This window comes from Cervus elaphus, chromosome 7 (assembly GCF_910594005.1).
Source record: "Cervus elaphus chromosome 7, mCerEla1.1, whole genome shotgun sequence".
Lineage (NCBI taxonomy): Eukaryota > Metazoa > Chordata > Mammalia > Artiodactyla > Cervidae > Cervus > Cervus elaphus.
In genome coordinates, this window is record NC_057821.1 from 31,818,825 (window position 1) to 31,830,518 (window position 11,694).

Consider the following 11,694-nt stretch of genomic DNA (forward strand, 5'->3'; position numbering starts at 1 on the left):
TGTCCTTGCCCCAGATCCACAGTGAAAGTGCAAGTGCAAGTCGCTCAGTCGTGTCTGACTCTTTGTGACCCCATGGACTTTACAGTCCACGGAATTCTCCAGGCCAGAATACTGGAGTGGGTAGCCTTTCCCTTCTCCAGGGGATTTTCCCAACCCCAGGATCAAACCCAGGTCTCCCGCATTGCGGGTGGATTCTTTACCAGCTGAGCCATAAGGGAAGTCCAAGAATACTGCAGTGGGTAGCCTTTCCCTTCTCCAGGGGATTTTCCCAACCCCAGGATCAAACCCAGGTCTCCCGCATTGCGGGTGGATTCTTTACCAGCTGAGCCATAAGGGAAGTCCAAGAATACTGCAGTGGGTAGCCTTTCCCTTCTCCAGGGGATTTTCCCAACCCCAGGATCAAACCCAGGTCTCCCTCATTGCGGGTGGATTCTTTACCAACTGAGCTATTAGGGAATCCCCAGATCCACAATACCTGATGTCAATTCCAGTCTCGGGCTGAATGCGTCATCCAATGTTAAAGCAGCTGGTTCTCTGCTGTTACTTTCTCACACTTACTTGTTGGTTGGGAGCCATGTGGCAGTACTTAGTGAGCCTGAGACCGGCCCCTGCCCCATGGTTACATGCAACAAGCTACTAAAGCAATAGCCTAATGAGGGAGACACATGCTCTGGGGCTTGAAGACATGTCTAGGGGAACCCTGGGGGAGATTCTCCTGTGACCAGAAGGAAGGAGGGTGGTATTCTTCCAGGCGGTGCTGTCGTAGAGGTGGCCTGAGTTTCCCTACCTGGCTGTGAGACCAGGGAATTGGCGGTTGTGGTGGGTCTCTGCCCTGTGAAGGACCAGGCCCCCCTCAGGCACTGTGACCCCTTGGGCCCCTCTAAACGATGGACAGATAAAGAGGGCGCTGTCATCGGAACCCAGCCTGAAGAAGGGCCTCAGGGGCCCAGAGAAGGGTGAACGTGGACATGTGTAGATGTGTGACCTGTTCATCATGTTATAGAAGGACACATCTCCAGCTTCGTAGTCCAGGAAGACGCCCACCCGGTGAAGGTGCTCTTTCAGGGGGAGAATCTTCTCTGGAGAGGAGAGGGCACGGTATTGGTTCTCAAACATCTCCAGGGTCCAGAAGCCATTCTGAGGAACCAGGAGGGCCTCCCCTTTCCTCTCAACATTGTCTCTACAAACCCCTACAGCCCACACCATCACGTTTTTGACTTCTACCTCCCAGTAATGTCTCCCTGAGGAGTAGCTCTCCAGGCCCAGGACACAAGGCCGACAGTCGAATCTCTCCGGGTTGTCAGGCACGCTCTGCCTGGAAGGGCCCCTTCTCACACTTCTCCGGTCCTCTGACAGGAAGAGCTCGGGATGAGAGGTGTCTGGGTCCAGGACCACATCAGCTGCAGAGGAAATCTCAGATTTAGGCCTGGGATCTCACAAGACTGTGAGATCCTGAGACCAGGACCTGACTCCTGGTCCCCTGAGAGATCCCAGAAAGCATAGGGGAGATCCCCTGGGTAACAGCCTTTTCCATGAAAGCCCCTTGACCCCAGATCCCAGGGAGCTCACAGATAGAATTGAATTACTGAGTCTGCACTCCTCTCTCTTGAGTGGCAGGAGGGCTGCCTCAGGTAGAGGAGGACTGGGGCTCTAAGAAATACAGAAAATTCAGCCAACGAGCTGAAATGAATGGCTCCCACTTTCAAAGTTCTCAGATCTGTCAGCTTTTCTATTCAAGATATATGATCTCTGCGGCTCGAGTTAGAATAAAGTTTCCCACTTGGCTTAAACTAGCAAAGAGGATCCATCCTCTTCCCCTCCCCCAATTAAGCAAATAAGGCCAATTTTTCCCTATACAGATAAGGGTGATAAAGGGTCCCTACATGGTCCTCTGTGTCCTACTGGTTTAACCCATGGACAACTGATTTAAATGACTAACAAGAGCACCCTTCAGAGGCTAAAAAAGGAAGATAATGTCCCCCAAAATCATCCTGCTGCCTGAGACGTAAGTATGGCAAAAGGTAGGGGAAACTATATCCATCCATTTTGCTTTAATAATATAGGTGTGATGACTACAGTTATGACCTGTCCGGATATAAGAAATGTTTCAGACCCCTGACATTCTGCAGCCATCTCTGCAGTTACTTTTGGGCAGTTACTATTAGTCAGTCTACATCTAATACAAAACAATTGTGTTAAAGTGATTTTCTTCTTTCTCCAAATTTATATGTCTGACAGTGATAATTTTGAAATTTGAAAGAGGAAACGTCTGAGTGCTGTGGGATCCAGCAAAGGCTGTATTCTTTGATGCTCTTGAGCAGAAGGTGACAAATCATAGAACTCAAAAGCGCTCACTGGGACCAGGTCATTGGACCCTGTGCTTTCCCTCTTGCCCACAACCCCTCCCCTATACACAGAATATCAGTGCTCTCTTGGAGCAGGAAGGCATTTCTGGCCTCTACACACCCCCGAGCCAGGCCTGGGAAGTTCACTGCCTTTCCCACACATGGCTCTTCCACTGTGTAGTCTATATACCATCTCCCACATTAGAGGCAGCTAAGCCAGTATCGTCTTCTTTCAAATTAATCAGGACTCAGAGAACAACGGCTACTAAAATGTAACTTTTGGGGGGCTCTTCTATGTATGGTTTTCTGGGTTTCGGCAGCTTCAGTGTTTATGCGTCCTTGGTGGCTCAGACAGTAAAGAATCTGCTTGCAACGCAGGAGACCTGGGTTCGATCTCTGGGTCAGGAAGATCCCCTGAAGAAGGAAATGGCAACCCACTCCAGTATTCTTGCCTAGAAAATTCCACGGACAGAGGAGCCTGGCGGGCTATGCCCAAGGGATCGCAGAGTCGGATTACGACTGAGCGACTTCCCTCACTCACTGTGTATGGTAGACCTTTGGTGATCATGGATGCTGCTGCTGCGGCTAAGTCGCTTCAGTCGTGTCTGACTCTGTGCAATCCCATAGACAGCAGCCCACCAGGCTCCCCTGTCCCTGGGATTCTCCAGGAAAGAACACTGGAGTGGGTTGCCATTTCCTTCTCCAATGCATGAAAGTGAAAAGTGAAAGTGACCTCGCTCAGTCGTGTCCAACTCGTAGCGACCCCATGGACTGCAGCCTACCAGGCTCCTCCATCCACGGGATTTTCCAGGAAAGAGTACTGGAGTGGGGTGCCATTGCCTTCTCCGGATCATGGATGAAATTATTCTAAAAAGGATAGGATGGTCAGGAGTAAACTATAGAATTGGTTAAGACCTATGGAGTATCCCTGACAGCAGAGATAGAATCCAGCACTGGGTGGGATCCTGCTAATGCACTGATCCCAGGCACCCGCTTCCCCAGCCAGGCTTGGGCCCCCTTGCTCCTCTAATGTATCCTGTTGGCTGCCTGGTGGGGAGAAAGCTCAGGATCTCAGGGAATGTTAGAGGCGCTCACCCGCATGTAAGAGGCTTCTTCTCCATCCTGCAATGGGACAGGCAGAGAGACGAACTTCATGAGATAATGGCTAACCGAGCAGAATTCAAATCATTCAGGGAGGAGTTCAGGAAATGCTAAACTTACGCAATTCTTCTTGAAGTTGCTCTGAAAAAGAAATAGAAACAAATGAATGTCTTTAAGAGAAGAACTAAGAAAATCTGAGATTGTCTTAAATAATGAAAAGTTGATCTTTTCTATGAATACCACCATCCTCCTCCCCCACTGCCTAGGGAACTGTCAAGATACCAGAAATGATATATGATCAGGTGGCTAGATACTATCAGTACTTATTTAGATTTGCTTTTGTTCAACAACATAGGGCAGGTGAATGGATGCAGCATTTGCAGAGTGGAAGAAAGTCAGGTCTGAGGGATTCATTACTAGGATGTGAGAGTTCTAAGCCCTTGCTGCTGCTTTTATTCATGCCCTCTCTGTTTCCCAGGCTTTTAGCTGTCCGAGTTGTGTCCTTTATGACAGTGAACTGTCCTCCTACTCTTTTACCTTTTGTTTGGAGTTCTTTCTCTTTTTCCTCACGTTCTTTCTTCAGTTCCTTATGTGCAATTTCTTTCTCTTCATTTTCAGCCTCTTTTTGCATGGACAGAATCTTTTTTTCCAGCTGGAGTTTCTTGATGAGATAGACGCTCCCAGCAATGAGGAGAAGCAGAGAGGGCAGGATGACAGCCAGGGCCACCATCCAGGGAGATGTTCTGGGAATAAAGGATTCTGAAAAGGGACCCCCAAAATTCTATTTAGGATTTTGAGAAAAAGGAGCTCCAGAATGAGAGCCCCTCGGCACAGATCTGAAGAGCTCTCTCAGGTCCCTGCTCCACCAGCTTCTCTCTGAGAAACCCCAAGGAGGGAAAGAAACTTCGACTCTGCACTGGCTCACCCCACAGTGATTGCCAGGATTGGGGGCTCAGCAGACAAAAAAGCAAGTAACACCTTGAATCACCATGGGTGGGACCAGGCTGACTAAAAGCTAACCAGCCATATAGAATCAGCACAGCCACCATGTGATCTAAGTCACCATCTCTTCTTGCCTGGAACATTACAGTACCCTCCTCCCTGTTTCTGTCCATACCTTCTGCCCTTCTGCTATCTGTCCTCAGCACAGCAGCCTAAGTGAGATCACGTTATTTCTTTGTTCAAAACCTTGCAATGTTTCCTATCTCATTGAGACTAAAAGCCAAAGTTCACTTGTGGCCTACACTGCGCCATATGATCCAGATCCATGGCCTCTCTGGATTCATCTCCTCCAATTCTCCCTGGCCCAATTCATTCCAATCATATCTGTGTCTTAGGGGGTCTTTGCAAACTGTCAGATAAGCTCCTGCCTCAGCCCTTTGTCTATGTTGTTCCTGCCACCTGGCTTGTTCAGTCCTCAAACATCTGCGCATGGCTCACTCCTCACTTCCTCAATGGCCACCTTTCCCCTGAAGCCTTCCCAGATCATTCCATTTACAATTACAATGCCTTATAGGCTAAAGTCCACAGGGTGACAGAGTCGGAGATAAGTGAAGCGACTGACCACACATGCACGCACATCCCTAACACTCCCTATCACCTTACTCCCTAATATTTTTCTACAATGCTTATCACTATCTGATACAGTCCACAGTTTAATTACTTCACTCCTTGTTTTAATTAATGATTTCACTTATTGTCCTCTGGTGTTCTAGAATGTGAGACCCATGAGGGCAGGCATCTTCTTGTATGTTGTTCACTGATTTATTTTCGATTTCGAGAACAGTACCTTGAACATAGGAGATACTTGTTTAGTACTTCTTTAATGCATTTATGAAAGTCTATAGACAGACTTTCTTCAGCACTGTCCCTTGGGAAATCTCATGGGGAGGCAGGGAGGGCTTCAGCAGACACCACCCACCCACACCATCGTCCATTGTTTTAGAACTGTTCTAAATGTTTGGAAATTGCTTCAGGATAAGGACCATGAAAGAGGAGAAAAAAAGAAAAAAATCAAACAACTATCAGATTTATCCTTAAGGAGGCTTCCTACCCCTGTGTTTTGAGACGACTTGATTTTCCTCTTATGACAAGGAGGGGCCTCAGTTCAGCTGTAGCTTCCAGCTCTTCAAGGCTCAGGATCCTGCTACCCCATGGCCCTACCTCCCCATCCCCTGCTGGGCTCCAATCTGTCTGCTGAGCATCCTGCCTCGATGAAATGAGCCTCCAGGGGAAAAAAAAAAGAAAGAAAGAAAGAAATGAGCCTCTAGAGAGCAGGGAACTAACCTGGAATGAAAATTACAGTTTCCTTCTCCTGGTTGAGCAGGGTGTTGTTGACAGAGCAGGACATGTTCCTCACTGAATGGTCCCTGATGATCACAGCCATGGTGACCAGGAAAAGCCCATCTGCACTCACAGTGTAAGCCTCTTCCAGGGGGGGCATGGTCTCACCATGAGGGTCCCTCCACACAGCATGGGGCTTTGGGTACCACCCTGCAGATGTACATTCCAGCCGGATGCCTCCATCCTCGTGGCCCTTCATTTCAATAACAGGTTTCGAGCCCAGGCCTGGGGAGAGAGACCAGGGCTCAGTGAAAGAGGTAATGCTGTCTTAGCCAAAGTGTCTTAGGAGAGCACCTCTTAATGATGAAGAGGTGAGAAAGCGAGAGGCTGGTGTCCAGAAAAAAACGATTAGGCACATTCCATGCACTCTCTTCTATGAAGGGAGAAAGAGGGAAGGATGAAAGAAGGAAGGAAGAAGACAGTAAGCAAAAAAGGAAGGAAGAAAACCTTGATTTTGAACACCAGGAGGTGAACATGTGCAAAAAAAATTGTGAGATCTCTAAGAGGGGAAATGCTTACATTGCACTCTTCTTTGGGCTCTCTCTACGGACTCCATCACATGAGCAAGCATCTATCTGCCTCCTAATAAATGTTGACTGATTCATTCAGCTAGAGATTTTAATTTTCTCACTTCTGGGTGGGTATGTCCACTCTGATCAGAAACAAACAGGTCTAGGCTTTTACTTTCTGCCCTGAGAGGACTCCTCAGCAGCTCTGGCTTTTTGAAGTTTTAGCTCAATATAATAAGGACAGAAACCTGCCAGGCTGGCAGAATTTTAAGAAACTTTTTGACTTCAAGGCACTGTCTCTCTTCTCCTGGTTTAGGGCTTCATATTGCCACAGCTATCTGATAATCACAAGGAGGTGTTGGTTTTTAGGAGAATTGACAGAGCTAGCGTGCAAAGCCAGGCCTTATGCCCCAATTCAGAGATATTTACCTTCCACAAATTATACAAAAGACAAACTTAAACCTCACTTAAGTCTTACTGATTCTTCCTCAATTTGATCTTTTCAAGATGGAAAATAAAAAAAAAACAACTAGTTGCAGAATGAAAGGCTGGCACAGAAACTCTGAAGTGGGATAAGATTCAAAAGAATTCAGCAACTTGGGAAGAAATTCTACGAAACGTTTCAGGAGGTTTCAGTAAGGGCAAGTATGAGACAACAGATCTAAGGACAAAACCAGCCAGCCAATTAACCAAACCCAAAAAACAGTAAAACAAACAAAAAATTGTACAATGACTCAACTGAGAGCAGGGTAGGCCAGGCCAGGGTCATGTTTACCGTAATTTGCCAAGCTCTCTTTCCCTCTGCCAAGGTGAACCATAAAGTTCCAGGCAGGTCTGTATGAAGTAGAGCCCCACCAGACGCATGAAGGATATACTTCATGTGTCAGAAATAAGGATTTTTGTTGATTTAACCTACTAAGATTTGAGGGCTGCTTGGACCAGAGCATAAGCTCAATGATCCTGACTAAAGCATATGTCAAAGATGATTAAAAGCATGGACTGGTAAGAGGCTCATGGGGAAAGGTGAAAAATAAAATAGATCTCAGGCTTAGAATAGAGATAGCTCAGGTATGATGTGATGACCACTTACAGCTTTATGGAGTAGATTCATTTATTCCTTCAATAATATTTACTGAGCATCTGTTAAGCTCCAGGTTCAGTTCTAAAGATGTGGATACAGCAAGAACAAAAAAGAGAACAACCCTTTATGAAAACTACATTTTAGTGGAAGAGACATAATAATCTGGATAAATAAGTAAAATGCATACTATGTAAGATGGTGATATGTCCCAAGGCAAAATGCAGGGAAGGGAGAGGAAGTGAAAAGTGTCAAGAATGGTGTTTGATCCTCACAGTCATAGAAAATAATTTACCAGAAAGAAAAAATAGATTGAAGTCACATGTGAAAAACTTCTCTTTGGACTTAATGAAAAAAGTGAGGAGCATCCTATATGATCGGTGAGAGTGTATACTGGTACAAACACTTTGCAAAACAAATGCGTAGTATCTATTAAGGATGAAGATAAATATTTCTCATTATACAGCACTTTTACTCCTAGGAACCTGTCTCAGCTGGGGATTTTGAAAAGTGGCACATTATGGATTGAACTGTGTCCCTACAAAATTTTTATGCTGAATCCCTAACCTCCAGTCCCATAGAAGATGACTGTATTTGGAGACAGGGCTTTTAAAGAGGTAATTAAATCAATATGAGGCTGTTAGGGTGGGTCCTGATCCAATCTGCTGGTGTCCTTATAAAAAGAGATTAGGACACACAGGGTTACAAGAAATGCACTCCCATAGAGCAAAGGCCACATTAGGACCCAGAAGACCAGGTGAGGACCCAGCAAGAAGGTAGCCACCTGCAGGCCAAGGACAGAGGCTGCAGGAGAAACCAAACCTGTTGACAGCTTGATCTTGGACTTAACAACCTCCAGAACTGCGAGAAAACACATTTTTGTTATTTAAGCCACCCAGTACGTGGCCTTTCGTCACGGCAGCCCTAGCAAACTGACACAGTCAGTAGAAGGCAGTATCTTACTTGTTGATATGAGGAGTGGTTGTAGCTCATAAAGATTCAGTAATCTGTACGTTAAAGTTCTACGAGCTTTTCTGCATGAGTACTCTGTTTAATGGGCCTTCCCAAAGTGGTTCAGTGATAAAGAATCTACCTGCAATTCAGGAGATGCAGGTCTGATCCCTGGGTTGGGAAGGTCCCCTGGAGAAGGAAATGGCAACGCACTCCAGTATTCTTGCCTTGGAAATCCCATGGACAGAGAAGCCTGGCGGGCCATAGTTCATGGGGTCACAAGGAGTTGGACACAACACACGGACTAAACAACAAATTCTATTTAACAATAAAAATGTCCAATTCTAAAACATGTTACTGAGAAATATGCTTAGAGATTTCTCAGAAGTAGGCATAAGGATAATCTGTAGGGATTAATCATTCGCCCCTGCTCAAGATGACAGCTGTGTGTGTCTCAAGAGCCGACACCCACAGTAGCAGAGCAAACCCATTCAGTGAGTCCTTGAGGAGGGAAAAGCCACCCTCTCTGTTTACAGGGAATTCTAGGCCCCAAATCCCCTGAACTGCAGGGGGCCTGGAGTGAGGAGAAAAACTTTCCCGAAGAGCCAGGCTGTGGAAAAGCAGCCTCACGAAACGAAAGCACGCACCTGCCACTGTCAGGAGCACGATGGCCTCGTCGTAAGATCTGCCTTCTTGGAAATAACAGCGGTAGATCCCATTTTCGTGGGCGGTGACGTTGTGTATGATCAGCCCCACGCTCCCCTTGCTGATAGCTTCGCTCACAAAAGTTGTTCTTCCCCGGTATTCCTCCATCTGCTCCTCTGTTCTCTCCCGCCTGCCCTTGTACACGAACACCGCAGGGGAAAACTGTGTCCGGAACCACCGCACCTCCATGTCCTCAGCGTTTTTCTCAGGTGACAGGTGGCAGCGTAACGTGGCGTCTTCTCCCACCATGGTCAGGATTGGATCAGCTGGTCCCAGGACAGTAAACTGGACTGTTACACAACGCAGTAGAATCAGACAAGGGCACCAGCCATCAACTCTCTGAGATAGGAAAGGAACTGGGTGTTCCAGGGGACAGACATGTTCTCCCTAAGGCCACAGGGGCTTCCTGGATTGAGGATTCTGGGGGCCAAGGGATGTGGCTGGTCAGTAGTTAAAAAAAAAAAAAAAAAAAACAACTCCTAGTAGGGGTGTCTATCGGGGGTACTAATGCTTCATGAACAACACATTGAGAAGCCTACCCTGATCACCCCTCATGAACCCTGAGCTCACAGAGGTTTTCTTGTTTCCCAAAGCAGCACAATGCCTGCAGTATAGGATATCAACTCTAGCTGTCCAGTGTGATTGCCACTAGCTAGTCCCAATTGGCATGTGCTGTAATGTAAAATACACACAATTTTGAAAATTTCAAATACAAAAGTCAAACATCTCATTGTTCATATTTTACATTAATTAAAATTTTAAATAATAATACTTTGGTTATTTGGAGTTAAAATATTTTATGAAAGTTTGTTTCATCGGTTGGTTTCCTTTTCCTTTTAAAAATGTAGCTACTAAGGATTTTTAAGTTACATATGCAGCTTGCCTTTCTGGCTCTCACTGGATTGCTACTGGAGTGTGCTGGGATCCATCTGATGACTGTGATCCATTTGATGACTGTGTGCAGAATGAAAGGGTGAGTGAGCACAACTGCAACCCTTCTTTACCCTTTGCAGACTTAAGTGTTGATTTTCCTTTCTGAGAAGTTGATAGGAGTTAGTGGCGTACACTCCTACCTGAGACCGGTGCAAAGGAGCTGAGGAGGTGGAAGAAGAGAAGGAAGCCTGGCAGGGAAAAATACAGAGACGCAACTGGCTCCATAAGCATCCAAGAGGAGTCACCCGGAGAGGCAGCGACGGGAAATCTAGAGAGATGTGGAGAATCAGCCAAGGAGACTTGGCACCATAGTTCTGATCTAGGTCATACTTTCCTGTAACCCGTGTTGGTATCATCAGCGCCCCAGCTTCTGTCTTGGGCCGCCCCCTTCGACTCCCGGTTCAGGTATTTTCCGATAGATTGATCCTTTAAACACTGCATGGAATGTCAACAATACAGCGATCTGGAAGGCAGTTTTCCCGTCTCCTCGGCTCACTTTTCCAGCCAGAGTTGAGTTTCTTCAGACGTCACTTGATACTCTTTCAAACCCTCCCTCCCTTTTTTCCTCCCAGCGATTCAGGCTACACGCCAAGATAAGCCCACCCTCGCCCCCGGAAGCCTCCCCTCCCGGGGTCCCCGCCTTTCCCCTTATTGGGTTTTGTTCCTTCCATCTACCGCCTCCCAACCTCTGCCCCACCCCTAGCGGTCGCGCATCCCCTCCCCTTCTTACCTTTTAGAATTAACTTCTGCGTTTTCTTTTCTCCTCCCTCCGCTCAAATAATGATCTTCTGGCTGTCCCTCTTTCCCCTAAACCCGCCCATGGGTACATTCACCACCCTCCGGAAGGCGGAAAAAAAAACTTTTCTTCGCCTCCTGTTAGTGGCGGCGTGGGGCTTGCGGGCCCCGGGTCCCGGTCCACCTGGTGATCACAAAGTCACAAGATTTACAGTGAATGATTCAGAGCCGACTGTGGGTCAGCCAGCCAATGGCATCCCTGAGCTTGCTTTCTCACCAGTTACTGGGCAGAACACACAGAAACAGTTTAGGAATTGAAATCTTAGAGCTGTGCAGAGCCTTTTAATAATTTCTTTTTCTTTTTTTCAGAAGCGTGATACTTTCCTTTTTCTTTTGGAGCCTTGAGATTTCCCCAAGGATTTTGGCGTTGCTTGTAATCACCAGGAGAGGCCTCCGCATTTATGTGTGTGTCTGTTCAGTGGTTGGGGTGGGCGCGGGTGATGATGTCAGCATAACACATCTCAGTTTCACATGTTTCTTGGTGCTGGATGGATGGGATGGAGCCACGCTGCCACATGACAACCAACTGATTAATGTACCCTTTATGTCATTCTTCTTTTAGTTGACTTTCTCTTTTTATTTATTTTCGAAATTTCGTTTCCTGGGATTACATCTCAAACAGACAATCTGACCCAAAGTCCTCGACTCAGAGTCATATTTGGGGAACCCGAACTAAGAGATGAGATCAGTAGAAATTTCACCAGACATCATCAGCAGGGAGAGTCATCTTTTCTGCAAAGGGATACTTACATACATACCTGGGTCTAGTAATTGAATGAAGAACTACAGATTAAATTTCCAATAAGAGTCACTCTGGTTGAGTCACAGGAATGAATCTCCAGTCATGGAGGCCCTTAGCATATACAGAATAGACACTTCCTTCAGAATGAGCGAGGCCATGGCTATGTGTGCTAGGCTGAAGAGTTCACACCAT

At 46.6% G+C, this 11,694-nt stretch overlaps 2 protein-coding genes across 7 annotated transcripts in view; both read right to left on the minus strand.

The window, feature by feature from the left end:
- The window catches only part of BTN1A1 (butyrophilin subfamily 1 member A1), a 20,051-nt gene extending 18,729 nt beyond the window's left edge, over positions 1-1,322 (minus strand). The window contains exon 1 of the mRNA XM_043908188.1: positions 1,225-1,322. The gene's annotated coding sequence lies outside the window, so the exon portion shown is untranslated. The remainder of the gene's footprint in view (positions 1-1,224) is intronic.
- On the minus strand, positions 335-10,923 carry LOC122697381 (butyrophilin subfamily 2 member A1-like). 6 transcript variants are annotated; one of them, XM_043908187.1, is made up of 9 exons: positions 10,696-10,923; positions 10,106-10,233; positions 8,975-9,322; positions 5,733-6,014; positions 3,984-4,205; positions 3,567-3,587; positions 3,441-3,467; positions 1,225-1,400; positions 917-1,079 (listed from the first exon to the last, which is right to left on the minus strand). In XM_043908187.1, exons 2-9 carry the CDS (start codon positions 10,194-10,196, stop codon positions 1,062-1,064), a joined length of 1,185 nt encoding a protein of 394 aa, XP_043764122.1. In that variant the 5' UTR covers positions 10,197-10,233; positions 10,696-10,923; the 3' UTR covers positions 917-1,061. The 6 variants fall into 6 exon arrangements, with proteins under 6 accessions (XP_043764121.1, XP_043764119.1, XP_043764118.1 ...); XM_043908186.1 differs by having other exon boundaries at positions 335-1,400; positions 10,106-10,153; positions 10,696-10,922; XM_043908184.1 differs by having other exon boundaries at positions 335-1,349; positions 10,696-10,922.
- Between the last annotated feature and the right edge of the window lie 771 nt (positions 10,924-11,694).